At 46.6% G+C, this 14,945-nt stretch overlaps 2 protein-coding genes across 2 annotated transcripts in view; one reads left to right on the top strand and one right to left on the bottom strand.

Annotated features, from left to right (window-relative positions):
• The first annotated feature begins 1,272 nt into the window (after nucleotides 1-1,272).
• borcs6 (BLOC-1 related complex subunit 6) lies at nucleotides 1,273-6,632 on the top strand. Its single transcript, XM_031566967.2, is given in 7 exon segments — nucleotides 1,273-1,330; nucleotides 2,377-2,951; nucleotides 3,365-3,785; nucleotides 4,166-4,224; nucleotides 4,226-4,330; nucleotides 5,088-5,171; nucleotides 5,309-6,632. Coding segments are annotated over 6 exon segments (1,362 nt in total). The 5' UTR covers nucleotides 1,273-1,330; nucleotides 2,377-2,384; the 3' UTR covers nucleotides 5,435-6,632.
• Nucleotides 6,633-8,505: 1,873 nt separating this feature from the next.
• si:dkey-72l14.3 (Glyco_hydro_56 domain-containing protein) overlaps nucleotides 8,506-14,945 on the bottom strand; it is a 6,812-nt gene continuing 372 nt past the window's right edge. Inside the window, exons 1-5 of the mRNA XM_031565604.2 lie at nucleotides 14,264-14,945; nucleotides 11,167-11,723; nucleotides 10,487-10,879; nucleotides 9,715-9,804; nucleotides 8,506-9,226 (exon numbers count right to left, since the gene is read on the bottom strand). The exon at nucleotides 14,264-14,945 is cut by the window's right edge and continues 372 nt beyond it. Of these exons, the coding sequence (XP_031421464.1) occupies nucleotides 8,687-9,226; nucleotides 9,715-9,804; nucleotides 10,487-10,879; nucleotides 11,167-11,682 (1,539 nt within the window). The 5' untranslated portion in view covers nucleotides 11,683-11,723; nucleotides 14,264-14,945 and the 3' untranslated portion in view covers nucleotides 8,506-8,686. The remainder of the gene's footprint in view (nucleotides 9,227-9,714; nucleotides 9,805-10,486; nucleotides 10,880-11,166; nucleotides 11,724-14,263) is intronic.

The following is a 14,945-nucleotide window of genomic DNA, read 5'->3' on the forward strand; positions in this document are numbered from 1 at the left end:
CGCTGCGTGAAATGGAGAGTATGAACTTCTGCGCCCCCCCCCCTCTCACTCTCTCTCTCTGTCTCTCTCTTTCTGTCTTTCTCTCTCGCTTCGTGTGTTTCGCCTGAGAGACCTCATGCACGCCACATATTTATACATAAACAGATGAATAATAAACAGTGTTTGGCACTGGGCGGGCGGGCGTGTGGTGCGGCTGCCAGAGAGCGCTCACTAATGAGGAGGAAGTGAGGAAACAAAAGGCTTTCTGTGCGTCTGACAGCCACAGGCGCTGCGCCTCTGGGAGACTGGTGCCTGGAGGGCCCGGAGACATGACGCCCCCTTCAGGAGGGGGGGAGAGGAGAAGGCAAAGGCGAAGGCGTGTGTGTGTGTGTGTGTGTGTGTGTGTGAGAGAGAGAGAGAGAGAGAGAGAGAGAGAGAGAGAGAGAGAGAGAAAGGTGGTGGTGAAAGGGTGTGTCTCAGTTAAACTAAGCCAAGCTTGAACTCTAACCCATGATGGATGGGATGATGTCACGGTTTATTTAACTTTGAAGTAGGGATAGCCCACAACTGGATCCAGAATGAAATTCAACTGTCACTTGCCAGAGAAGAGTGTTGAGTGTCAAACTCACTCTCACAGATCCTCTGTGGCCTGGATGTGGTTCTTGTTTTCAGTTTGTCATGCAGGCAAGGTTTTAGATAAATGTGACAGAATACTCTTGTGAGGGTGACAATGTTAAAGTGGATGTTTTGACAGTTACATATCTTTGTTGCCCCCTTTGGCCTGTAGATGGCATTGCAGGTCTAAGCCCACTGGCAGCACTTTTTATGTTGTTACATGTTAGTAGCAGTAAGTACATCTTGTCACTACATGGGTTTAAATAAGATGGAAACTTTAATGATTATTTATTTTGATTAGTTTATTTAAAGTTTTAAGTACACACAAGCGAAGGCTACTGATAATTAAATGTGACTACCGTACATTAGACACTATTCTACTGACCATGACAGGTGCCTTAAGTGTTTATCTAAGTCAATACACAGAAGATATTGTATGCATTAAATGAATAAATACAACCTGCATATGCTACCAACCACTACATTCAGTAGGCCTACATACATATACATTTATAAAGTAACAATGTAGCAGTATAGCAATATAATGATAATAATAACAACAACAATAATAATAATTATGATAATAATGATTATACCCCTACTACAAGTAATGATAATACAAATAAATAAGAAAGTACATCCGGAACCAATTGTCTTATGTTATGGTTTAGTACGAAAGTTAAGTCGCACGGACTCAGTTTCCTGGCAACCTTCATCTTCGGGAGGAACTACAAAGGTAACGTCAGTTAAATGTTTATTATTGTTGTTAATTACCTCCTTTTAATGCAGACATATGGATTAGTTGCTTATTTCTTTAGAGTTACGATGAGGCTACGCAACAGTTTTAGCATTAATAATGAAGTGTTACTGACATGTCTTGGAACTATACAACTCAAACTAAGAAGGCCTGACTGTGTGGTCGCCTACAACAGCTATCGATAACTAGCTAGCTATTATTGCTATCGTAGCTTTCTCTCTCTAGGTAGGCTACTCCTCCTGTTTTGAGTGGATGTCGACAAGAACAGAGTAGCTATCTATAACTTGCATCTTTGCTTCATGTTGTATCATCACAACGGGGGCTTTTGTGGTTAACTTTTGTCAACGTAGCTAGCTGTCTCCTACTAGCAAGATAAGTTAGCTAGCACTTGCTACTTTGACAGATAGCAACTGGCTAGCCAACGTCAGCTAACGTTTTACTGATGGCCTGCTAAGTATCGTTAGAGAAGTGAAATTAGCTTGCTAGCTAGCTATCTTGGTATGCCATTAAGTTTCAGTTCCTAAAGATGATGTGGCGTTACATTTGATACGTGTTTGTTATAGCAGTACGGTGTGCGTTTGACAATGAACGTTAATGTTATGTATGTTGTTGGCAGTCAGCTGATGCAAGCTAAGTGGCCAATAGCAAAGTTAATCAACGTTTCTCATCGTCAAGTTGTAATAGGTGATTGGTAGAATTCCAGGCAGCTAAGGAACTAACGTTTGCTGCTTAATGCCAGGTAGATACAATTTGCGATTAGGCCTGTGCCGCTCAGTAAAAGTAATGTGTCTGTATCAATGTAAGTATGTACGAATCTATTCTAGCTCGGTAAGAGAATGATCAGTTCGTGGTTTGAAAACGCGTTGTGAGTCCTTATATGACCTATGGTCTGTTTTGTGCCTGTGCAGTGGCAATTTGTTGATCACTCTGTGAACTTTCATAACAGACCATGACAGCGACGTTATTGTTGATGTTGATATGGTGATGTCATCAAAGATGGTGAAGAATTCTCATATTCTCAGCAGGAGGAGGGATGAGCCATTCCCCTGTGGTTGGCCAAGATGTCTCAGAGGCAGCCAATGGGGTGGACTCGCCAGACTCCCCTGACATTTCTGATAGGCCGGCACCACACGCTCTGAAGTGTGATGGCAGGACGTTACAGGAAGATGGTCTACGGGAGGGGACACAGACTGAAACAGAGACTCAAGCAGACACACAAGCAGACACACGACCCATATCCAATAACTCCACCCCACATCCAAACTGGTCATGCACTGAGACACCCCAAACACACGCCACGTCGCCAACAGACACACATTCAGACACACCGAACACACACGCAGATTCTCCGCCCAAACACAAACCTCATGCAAGTGAAGACCTCATTGATTCGGTGTTCACTAACACAGATGTCACGGATCTCGAAGACACAGCAACCAAAGGCAGACCCCACACAGAAACGCACAACACGGAGAGACAACGGCAGGATGACACACACTCACGCAGTGGATCTCCAACAGAAGATGGGGTGAGCGAAGAGGAGGTAAATGACAGGACAGAGAGAGAGGACAGAGAACAGGAAGAAGAGGAAAAGGCAGAGGTAAATATATCCGTTTAACTCACTGTCTCACTAGACTACCTACCTACCTGACACAAGCAACTCTGAGACACAACCATGAGCACGTTGTTAGTGCATATTGATATTGAAGTGTGGTGGGAGTTGGGACACTTAAGCAGTCTTTATGATGTAGCCTGCAAGTGAAGGTTCTGCACTGACCTGGTGTAACAAATCAGAGAAACTTCAGTGGGATAGGCATCCCTTCAAAGCACATTATCAAGAGTGGGTGGACTCTTGAGGTGGCCAGGACTTTTTAGCAAGAAAAGCTAACATTGGCTACATCACCTGTAAAGACTAGTTTTTTTTGTATTATTGTATTTGTGTTTATTAATGAGTATGAGAGAGATGTACTGCACATATCGACACGCTTATGTTCTGTTGGGTTCTTTTTCCAGCCTATAGAACCCTCTTCATCATCATCATCATCATCATCTCGGTACCCTCGTCCTCATCTCAGCACCTCGGCCCCTCCCGCAGACACGGCCCCTTACCTGGCGGACCCGGACGCAGACTCGGATGACAACCCTCGGCCCACGCACGTGATGGCGGAGGTGCGTGTGCGAGGCTTGCCCGAGCGGGACCGCGTGGTGCGGGGCATGCAGGACAGCAAGAGCCTGGACGAGCTGAGCGGGGCGTGTGGAGGGGGGCTGCGGGGGGCCGCCCGGGGGGGGCAGGTAGAGGGGCGGCGGGCCACTATCTCCAGCGCCCTGGAGCTGGAGGGCACCGTGAGCCAGGAGGGAGACATCACCAACTTCATCTGCAAGAACCTGGAGCAGAAGATTAAGATGAGCTCGCGGCCCAGCCTCGACTGTGACTGTAAGAGAGAGAGAGATAGTGTGTGTGTGTTTCCGATTTTGCACAAGCTGATTGTGTTTTTTCTTTTATTTCAGTTCATTTTTATTTCATCTGATGTTGAATCAACAGTATGTTGGGGGGAAAAAACGATGTTTGGAGTGTTTTTTGGAATAGACCATTTGCACTCGCTCTCATCCGGTTTTGCAATTTAAAAACCCACCTCACAACACTGCAGTTGGCTTAGCACTGCCAAATGCACACCGAACCAGTCAGGCCTGTAAAGAAACGGGTTTATATTAATATTATTCAGGGTTGTGTTTGTTTACTTCGTTAAGTAAGACAATCCCGACCGCTTCTCGTCTGTCTTTCTGTCTCTGATCCGCTCCTGTCCCTCTGTCTAGCGGACAGCAGCTCCGGTACAGTCCGCGGACGAGGGTCTCTGCGGCGGACAGCAGACATCCCCCCCGATCGACCCCTCCGTCCTGGTGGACCTGCAGAGACACACGCAGGACGTGGCGCAGAACGTGGAGCTGATGATGCACAGCCTCAACGGAACCATCCAGAACGTGAGTGGCATGGCCCCTAGGGTAGATGGGCTCCCCTGTCTGAGCTGGGTTCTGCTTAAGGCTTTTCTGATTAATACCTTCTGTATACAGCTACACTAACACACGGGTGATCTCAGTCCACTCATGAAACTGCTCGAACCATGTGTTTTAGTTTTTTTATTTTAGCCATCATGAAATGCCAGCGTTCTTAAATAGACCAGAAAATAGCATATGCAGCAGCCCAAATGTATTTTGATATAATTTATTTTCATATAGATATAAAATCCATGTTCTATTCAGAGTATTGCCAGGTTAATAACAATACATAATTGTTATTAAGCTGGTAACGTTATATGCTTATTTGATAAATGATTAAGAGTGCACCCATTGCCTTATTTATTTATTGATACATTTGATTGAATAAGTATTAATATTTGATTATATAATAATATATCTGACCATCTTCCTTAATTTATTTATTACTTACAAGGCATTAGCAACAGACTATTTTGACTATTGATTCACCTAATTGAAAATATAATTGCACCAATCCCTTTTAACTTTACAACCTTGTGTACCGTCGTCATTCCTCACACACCACCATCAAACCTATACTGGTCCAGAAGCACATTTAATCAGGTATTAGTGACATGCTTGTTACATAAACACTGGCAGACGTACCGGTGATAACCCCTATCGGCCCTAGAGTATGACTCTAATTCCACTGGTGTTATATCTGTGTGTGTGTGTGTGTGTGTGTGTGTGTGTCTCCGTGCAGATGACTGCCTTGAGTGTGGGCTACATCCAGACCTACAGAGACTCTGTGGACAGCCTCGGAGAGTCTGTGGACATGAGCATAAAGGTAATGTGGGGAAGGGAGAGGCAATGTCTGAAACCTGTATAATAAAGTCTTATGACTGCTTGTGTTAAAGGTCTGTGCATCACTTTTATTTCTGCCGTCTTCCGTGTGTGTGTGTGTGTGTGTTTGCACTCATCCAGGGAATGTACACGTTGATGGCGCGTTGTGAGGAGCTGGACCGCTCCATGCAGCCCATCCACATGCTGGCAGCTCAGATCCGAGACATCAAGCGCACTCTGGACTCCCTGGAGGCCATCTGCAAGTGACCACCCCCCCCCCGCCGCCCCAGAGATGTGCTGCTGCTGCTGCTGCAAGTAACCCCCCACCCCCATCCCCTCTACAACAACAACACCACCCCCACCAGTACAACCCCCCCCCAGATACCAAGTAACCACGCCCCCATGGAGGCACCGTGCCAATATGCCTTGCGCCACCCCCCCTTCAACCCTCCACTCACCCTGCAGACGCTCTTTAATGGAATCATCTGTGTACAGACTCTGCTGATAACCACGTTACCATATCTCTCATACGCTACTGATCAAGCCTCACTAAGATGCTCTGCAAGCACCCCCCCCTCCCCTCTCTCTGCCCCCCCCTCCCCCCTGCCTGGACACTGGGAGTACAGCGAGAGCTTCGTCCCTTGCGGTGGCCTTGCTCTCGCTTTCGTCTGTTACATTTTCTTGAGGAGAAGAAAGCCCCTCTTCTCCTGCACCACACCGTCCAACACAGTACCTGCCTTTGGTGGTGTTGTCTGGCTGTAGGGATGGACCCTGGGACATGGCAGATCGACCTGTGGCGTTAGATGACACTGTAGTAGAGATAGAATATGCACAGAGGTGTGCACACCACCCTGCTATCTGTTCCCCTGGAAAACGAGTCAGGTACACCGCTAAGAAATGTAACCACATAATTTATGAAATGATGCCACAATACATCCTTTTTTCTTTTTTTAGTTACTATCTATTTATGTTACAGACTTAATCCACACTTGCACACACCTGAGAAATGGTTGGTTTTGTTTTCCCAATACTAACTGATGGGGAGGCTGTGTGTGTGTGTGTGTGTGTGTGTGTGTGTGTGTGTGTGTGTGTGTGCGCGCGTGTGCGCGTGTGTGTGTCTTGACTGGAAGCATGTTCCTTGACTAGCCATGCCAGAGTTTGAAGTCACTGCATGGATCCTCTCTCTCCCTTCTAGCCGCTGTACATAGGGTGGCAATGGACTGGAATGGAAGTAGGGGTTTGTGGGTATTGGAGTTTTTAGAGGGGGCACTTTTTATGATGGGGAGGGGTTCAGGATGAGGGCTGTCCTCTTTGCTCTGCTCTCACTGTCTGTCGCTCGATCCAATCAGAAGTAACCTTTGTACATACTGTCTCAATGTCACTAAAATAATGGTCTAGCCAACGTCATGAGTGTATATTTAAAAAAAGAGGTTATAACAATAAATTTACAAGAATGATGCAGAAACCCACTGTGTTGCCTCTGATATGGTTCCGCCTGTCTGGGATGTCTGTGTTTGGATTCAGTGTGTGTTTTTGGGGGAGTATTTCTGTGTCATCCTCTGAGACAGAGAAGCAGTCACGCTCACGCGGTATGTGTATTGCAACAAGAACTGAAACCCAACGATGACGGACAAAAACACCCTATTTTGGGAAGCTTTCAGATTCTCTCACACAAACTGACAAAACACCACCTGGCGTGGGCTCGTATTCTGTGCCGTTATGGGACAGTTCTTCTGTAATGAGATGGATCAAAGTGTAGAGGCAGTCTGTCTGGTGTGCGACTCGCGGAGAGATATTGGCACAATGCTGTCATAGCCTGTAATTAAGCTACTGTTTCTGTGAATGCGCTATAACTGGCTTCTCAAAACAGTCACTTGTAGGCTGGGCACTTATTATAATTATATAAACAATACCCAGCAGGGGTGTTCGCAAGCCTCAATCAGCTCAGCGGTCCGCACTTCAGCTCTGCAGCTAGCTGATATACAAACAAACAAAACCTCAACAACAAAAACAAACGGCGTCAGATCACCTGTGATTGTGCAGATTTATTGTAAACTTTTGGATGGTTTTCAGTTTCCGGGCAGCGTGGGCAACAAGACAGCCAGGAGATAAGAGGTCGGCTGGGCATGCAAACATGAGATTAGATGTGCTTATAAACAAACAGACGGTCTGTGACAAAGAGGCCCGGCGATCTCTACACCAGCTCTGCTACATTCTCCTGGGTCAGGCTGATCAGGCTGATAGCGGGTATCGCGGGCACATCTGCCTGCAGTTTCACCGAGTTACACTGCGGGCCCTCTGCTGCTGGGGGTGCATACGTGTGTGTGTGTGTGTGTGGGGCTGTTTGAATATGTGACTATTATCTATGTGTTTCTACCTGTGCTGCTTTCTGATGTATTTTGTATGCGTGTGATCTGTGTATGGGTACGGACGTATTTGTGAATGCCTGCTCATCTGCTCGTGTCTGTGTGTATCACCTTTAAACACGTAAACATGTTTTCTTTGGAAGTGTGTGCATATTTGGTCCATTTTGTATCTTTGTATGCATGTCTGGAAATGGTTGTGTGTGTGTGTGTGTATATAAATATATATGTTGCTTAGCTTATCTATAGCCCTAAATCAATATTCCAAATGAGCAAGATGTGGTTTGTTACAGGAGACTGTTGGACTAAAAGCAGATAGTATCTGCACATCATATGGATAGTCTTACAGAGCATCCTGGTGTCCGGTTTCATCTAGACCTGCTCAGAGAAGTAAATATGATCTACTTCTCAGTGGATCTAGATTTACATTAAACGGTCCTTATGAGAGAGAGAGAGAGCAGGGAGAGAGCAGGGAGAAGGTCCTGTGGGAGAGCTTCACATGTCCCATGAGGCGTATGTGTCACGTGGTGTGCTTGTGTGCACCAACTCAACAGGGAATACAAAAGAAAGACACATTTTAATTTCTCCATGGAGCTTCGTTGAGCTTTGAAAAATCACACACAAACACAAACTAAAGGTAGCCATTGTGTACGTTTGCTTGAGCGAGGGCGTCTCTCAGCACACACACACAATGTGGCGTTCCTATCATCAGAGCTTTCCCTTTCTGCGGTGCGCTAGGAGTCACGCATGTAGCGCGCTGATACCGCTAATGCTAAAGTGAATGGTTGTCTGTGGGGACAGGCTCTCTGGTGCGAACACAGCAGGTTTTTTGGTTTAATCAGTCCTGTTACAGGGGTAAAGCTCTCTGGGGACTCGGCACTGTTGCAGCTGCTGGATACGAGTCAAAATGACAAAACCCGGCTCGTCGTCTGTAAATCCCCTTTTCATTAAAATGGATGTTTTTATTCTTTTTTATATTTTTTCTTTTTTAAATCCAGAGGCATGAGTCACTGTTTGTTTACATGTGGCTTTCATTTTAGAGTTACCGCTTCTCTTGTTTGTTGGTGCCTCATCCCAGCAGGCAGCAGATATTAATTAACACACAGTCATACAGGCCAAGGTTGTCACGGCAACCTATTATCGTTTGACCCAAAGTTCAGCAGATTAGGAGGAGGCCCGTCGCCGTCAGCAGGAAGACCAGGTGGGCCGTGAGCTGGCGGGTTGAGGTGCTGCTGTCCTTGGGCACTTGTCCAACTGTTACGCCTGTCCCCTCACTCTGCCCCTGTCCCTGCCCCTGCCCCTGTCCCTGCCCCTGCCCCTGCCCCTGTCCTGTCAGAGTCGGGGGCTTGCGCGTGCGGGGCATGTTGGCCCCTCGGGTGTCCGTCCCGCCGGACTCCTGATCGGCGGCGGCTCCCTCCAGGGCCTCGTAAAACTGACAGCGGAAGTCCCGCCTCCAGGTGTCCAGGAAGGCGGGGTCGAGTTCTCCCGCCGCCCGGACACCGTCGCCCCCCTCTGGTAGGAGGCGGAAGTTGGTGGAAGGCAGGTGAAGGTAGACGGGGTCTTCTTGGTTCTTCCGCACGCAGCGCCCGCGACCCTGGCACAGGGACACGCCACACAGACGCGCCGCGGTGGTGACGTTCACCGCGTACGGGCCCAACACTTCCCGTATGAAAGAGGCCAGCTCGGAGCAGGACTTCTGCAAATGTAAGGCGCACACACACACACACACACACACACACACAGATACAAGACATACATCATCAAGACATCAATAAATAAATTGTATTTTACATTAAATATGTTTTACATGTGTTTAAAGGAACAGTAGCACAGCACAAAGATAGGACAAAGATAGGAAACCAAGATAGGAAACCAAGAAGAAAAAATGAAGTCCTGTCTGAAGAAGAGCATCTAGCTTGACATGTCGTGAGAGTTTGCAATGAATGAACTTAAGGGGGAAACAACAGTATGTGTGGACTTTACCCTGTGTGACTCACATTATAGCCTGCACACACATTCCAAGCACTAGGAGTTGTGCACATACCCCAGTCTTTGCTTAGGGTCATTTAATACACACATACCCGAGTCCTTGCTAAGGGTCATTTAATACACACATACCCGAGTCCTTGCTAAGGGTCATATATTACATACCTGAGTCTTTGCTAAGGGTCATATATTACATACCTGAGTCTTTGCTAGGAAGGATCTCTCCCACATAATGACTCCAGCTGCACCCATGGCAGCACTCTCTCCCACTGTGTTCACCAGATCAGCCTGCGAAGCACAGGTAGGACACAGACAGTGAGCACTCCACAGCACAGGTGGGACACAGACAGTGAGCACTCCACAGCACAGGTGGGACACAGACAGTGAGCACTCCACAGCACAGGTAGGACACAGACAGTGAGCACTCCACAGCACAGGTAGGACACAGAGAACAGAAAGAAAGAACTTTCTGTAGGTTAGGCTGTATGTCATTTCATACAGTTACAACCACAATCCGGGAACCTGTCCTGTCATTCAGTAACAACCAAAATCCTCAGACAAGGGTGCTTTGTGTGTGTTATTTGTGTGTGTGTGAGTGAGAGAGGCAGGGACAGTGTCCTTATTTTTACACAGCTGACATCCAAAGCAGCTAACACTCCAGCGCACCCTCACACCATAGACAGGAGTGGGGTTGATTTCTGTAATGGATCCACATCATCTGACACCCATTAATCACTCTGTTGGTGCACAGTTCGGTATCATGTCTACAGTTTTATTTCTTCGAACAGTGCCATTAACAATACATATTGTTTGGATGTACTTAACATAGGCCATATTCTATGTTTTAAGCTTTTAAGTCTTGAGCAGACCTTAGCTCAGAAGGGGGGCCCATCTGCCCATATAAGAGACAGAATGGCAGGGGAGGTCAAAGGTCAATAAAGGAAGGGACTGTCACAGCCGCACCTCTTACCTCAGACAGATAGGCATTGGTCGATGCATAGACCGTTCTGACCAATGGAAACACAGGAAGGTCATAGGCAGTTCCAGCCAAAGCTGCCACTCTCAGGGCCTCTCGAATCTGATTGGAGGAATAAAGCCAGGGCCCCTTGGACCCAGGTGGGAACCTGTCCATCGTCAGTGTAGGGAAGATGGCCGTGCTTCGTTTCCATAGCCACATGAGTTCATCATTAAGGGCCATCTCGGCGGCAGGACAGCGGCCTGTGTAATTGGACAGGAGCTGAATGGGGCCGGAGTTGTAGCAGTTTGGAAAGGGAGCCACTCCCCATAGGCTCTGGGGGCGGAGCCTCCTCACCTCCCTCAGGGTTTCCATGAGGATGGCCTGAGCAGCGGCCTCAAAGTCCACCTGACAGGAAATGACATCACCCTCAGCATGTCGTTTCTCTCTACTTCATAATGTCCACAGCAATGCTCAATCAATGCGTGTAATTACTGTAATAAAATTACTTCCTTTTAAAAAACGTGAAGCAATACAATTTGATATTATGTAACTGCCATATTGGACAGAATTAAATTGTTAAAAGTTGTTGTTAAGAAAGATAATAATGTGAACAGGTCAATGTGTGTGTGTGTGTGTGTGTGTGTGTGTGTGTGTGTGTGTGTGTTATAAGTATGCGTAAACTACCCTCTCACCTGTGCCCACTTCTCTACCTCCTCCGGACTCCAGTCGGGGAAGAACCCCCTGAGCAGCGCCCGTGACCCCTCCTGGTACTTCCCCTGCTTTCCCCTGTTCCTGCTCCACTGGGGCGACCACTCCTTCCACCGTAGCACCCCCAGACCCGGAGCCCCGGCCTGGGGCAGGGCGGCCAGCAGGTCGGCCTCCACCCTCTGGAGGTGGGTGTTCAGGCTGGTGTGCTGCGGAAGGCCTCCGTCGACGGGCTGGTCCAGGCTGGTGAAGAAGGGGTACAGGCCCAGGGTGTCCTCGTAGAAGACGGCCACGCGGCCCTGCCACTCCATGCCGAAGGCCGCTGGGTCGGGGCGCCCAGGGCAGCCCCTGTCGGGAACCCCCCAAAACACCAGGAAAGGCTGGCCGGGGAGGAGGGGCGAGCGGGCTGGACCGCCGAGAGCAGGGTAGAGCAGGAGGGTCAGACGGAGGAGAAGAGAGGCACAGAGTGGGGTCCAGCCGATGGGGCGCCCTCTCCACGCCATGGTCCTACTGTTCTCTGCCCGGGCTGTGTACCATCCTGCCCCTGAAATACAAACACACACACACAGATGCATATCAGTTCACACACACACACATGCCATGCCAATCATGTTAATGCTGTTAATGTTGAATAGAGACTTGCAGTTTTAGTGCAGCCTACTGCATGTTAGTTTGTCATCAAACACGTGGAATTCTTTTTTAGGTCATATGTACCATGAGATGGTCAGGAAGAGATTTCTCTAGAGACCTACCCAGGAGGCAATTACCACGGACTCCTCTCCACATTGTTCTATCCTATCACCAATTACCCACACATAAGCCATTGGATATGCAATCTCTTGATCCTACAGCTGAAATGAATGTCAACTCAATATTTAAGGTGTAATTGTGTAATACAATATTAAAGGTGTACTTGTCCTCCAGACAGAGGACTAGTGGTAACAATGTAACAATAACCCCCTGACATCCGATTTCAAAGCCTGCGTCACAAATCCATATCAAACTCATCTAGGTTTAGGAGCTAGAGGGAATACCGGTAGAATAATTATGCTGATTATTAATGAAGTCTGTGATATTAGTGACCGCTTAGGGCAATAGATGTACGAAATGATGACTCAAACTAGGTATACTACTCACGGGTATCTGTGTTGTTTCTTTAGAAAGGCACCGAGAAACAGCAGAAATGGAGACGCTGTAGGGTAAGTTAATTATTTAAAGCTAATTGGATTAATTAGCGCTGCTTACGCTCAGTGGTAAGTAGCGCTTCACAATGAAGTATCCTAATGCGTCTTCTGTCTGGTTGTGGACGCTGCTGCCGGGAACTGCAGACATTTATCTACACTCAAACCTTTTCATTTTCCTCAAAAATAACTCCAGTTTACAAGACATCCGAGGTTTCCTTTAGGGGCTTCCACGCAGCAGGGAAGGCCATGTTGATATAGTTTAATCGACAAGGTTAATCGATTTACAATAAAATAAAGGATAATACAAGAATTGAGTAAGATATTAAAAGGACTAAAGAGCCTAAAATCATGTATGTATGTATGTATATGTTCATATAAAACCAATTCAAGTGAGAGAATAAAACAGAGATGGATGAACAACAAATGAAATGTGAACGTGACCAAAAAAATAAACCTCAGACTGACTAAAAGCATAAATAAAAGCCTGACCTCAGACTGGGCTGAGTGCAGCTAGAAGAACGCATCAAGATAAAGTCAGTCAAAGGGCAGTTTTTCAATCTTGTTTTTAATCAGTGTTCAAGCTGGCAGCCGATGAAACATAAAATGGGAGACTATTCCATAATTTGAGACCAGTGACAATAAAACTTCGACTGATCTTTGATTTAATATTAGACCGAGGTAAAACCATCAGAGGCAATTGATCTCAGATGGTAAAATGAACCACTAACAACCAAACTGGCTGTTGAAATTTAGATTTGAGTCAGAAATCACCCCTTCAATTCTTTACTACAGGCTTCTGGTATGGTGTGAGTGGACCAGGCACACTTCTCATATCAAGGGAACCTAAAATAATAACCTCCGTCTTATATATTTGCGTATCAGCAGCATAGCAGCAATATGAGATCCAATGCTTTCTGAATATCTGGCCGAGAGGCTATAAATAATGTGAGAACAGAAGGGGGCCAAGAATTGATCCTCATGGGATCCTCATCCTCATCCAGGTGTGCAGCATTTCAAAATATGCTATCCATATTGACCGTAATGTCCTATTAGATAAATACGCCACTGAAGTGCTTTTCCCTTTACCCCAACACAATGCTCCAATTGTCATAAAGACAATTAGTTACATCTTTAGAAAAGGTTTAAATCAAAATAGATCAACATCAAATGTTTACAAAAAACATTATTAACATTTATGTCAGGCCGGGGTAATTCTGACTGGAACCACAACAGATGTTACCACATTACGAGCACAGCATGAGGGTTAAGAAAACATTTGATTTGTGGTGGTTCAATTCTGTTGTCAGGCTCCACGAAACACTTTTCCTGGGATATACCCAGGTCTTTGTTTTCTTCATTTGACAGACAAAGCCCTGTTACAATTACTATCATAAACAGGGTTGTTTTGACAGTTTCAGTCCAAATCGATCAAAGGTGACTGACATCCCTTTGGTATGTCGAACGTTGGGATGTAAGGCTATACATTTAAGATGTTACAAACCTGCAATATTACAATGAATGAAATGTTTTCAGAAGTGTTCCTGTGGTTCAGTTGGTGCCAAGAATACTAAGATCATGGGTTGAAATCCTAAGGAGCATTCTGATAAAGCGTGTACCTGATCTATACTTCAGATCTCTTTGTTTAAAAGTGAATGCTAAAGAAATGAGTGTCAGTCTAGTTGGCATAACAGCACACATATTACTTAAATCCAAAGTGAGGACGTACAATTCAAGATCAAAGCAGAAGAACAATGTACATGTGTACTTAGGAGGCACCTCTATTTTAAAAAACACATGGTGTGCCACTGATGGAGGCAGGGAGAGGGTGGGCTGGTGGGATAGGATGGGTTGCAGAGGGGGGTTCATAGGTCACGGGCCATCACCTCTGGCTCCAACTCACCTGTGTATCAGTAGGTCAGACGAGTGTGGGCTGGGCATCGGGGTGGTCCAGTCGAAGACTGCAAAACGCTAAAGGAGGAGAGGAGAGCACGAGAAGGACGGAAAAAAAAACCAGACGTCCCTCTGGGTAATCACAGACAGCACCGCTAGATTGCCTGTGATGAAAAGACCCAGGAAGAATTCCAGACGAGGGCTAGCGAACACACTGTCATGACCCGTGGAGATCAAGAGAACCCAGCAATCATTAGCAACACAGGACTGCAAGAGAGGGATGAGAGAGAGAGGGAGAGAGAGAGAGAGAGATAGAGGTGAGGAGAGAGGGTGAAGCCACCTCACCTTCCCCGGGGTAATCTGGCCATAAGCAGGGTCAGTGCCGAGTACCGTACTCACATGACCAGCATGGCGGTAATCCCATAATCCCGCGCTGTGCCCAAACACCTGCTAGGGAGACATCATACCCCCCTCCCTCAATCCCAATCGCCTCTTCCGGTTTTTCTTTTTTTTGTGTCGATCTGTTCGTTTATATTAGTATTCACAAGCCATGTCTGTGATGTTTGAAAAGTGTGACATTTCTTCACTCACTTTCCCCCACTACAGTATATCTCTAGGATTCAGACTCTCCTGTTCTCTCTCTATCTCTGGCACTTGTTAAGTCACTCGGGGCTCTTCCACACTTTCAAACG

Source organism: Clupea harengus, chromosome 4 (assembly GCF_900700415.2).
Source record: "Clupea harengus chromosome 4, Ch_v2.0.2, whole genome shotgun sequence".
Classification (NCBI taxonomy): domain Eukaryota; kingdom Metazoa; phylum Chordata; class Actinopteri; order Clupeiformes; family Clupeidae; genus Clupea; species Clupea harengus.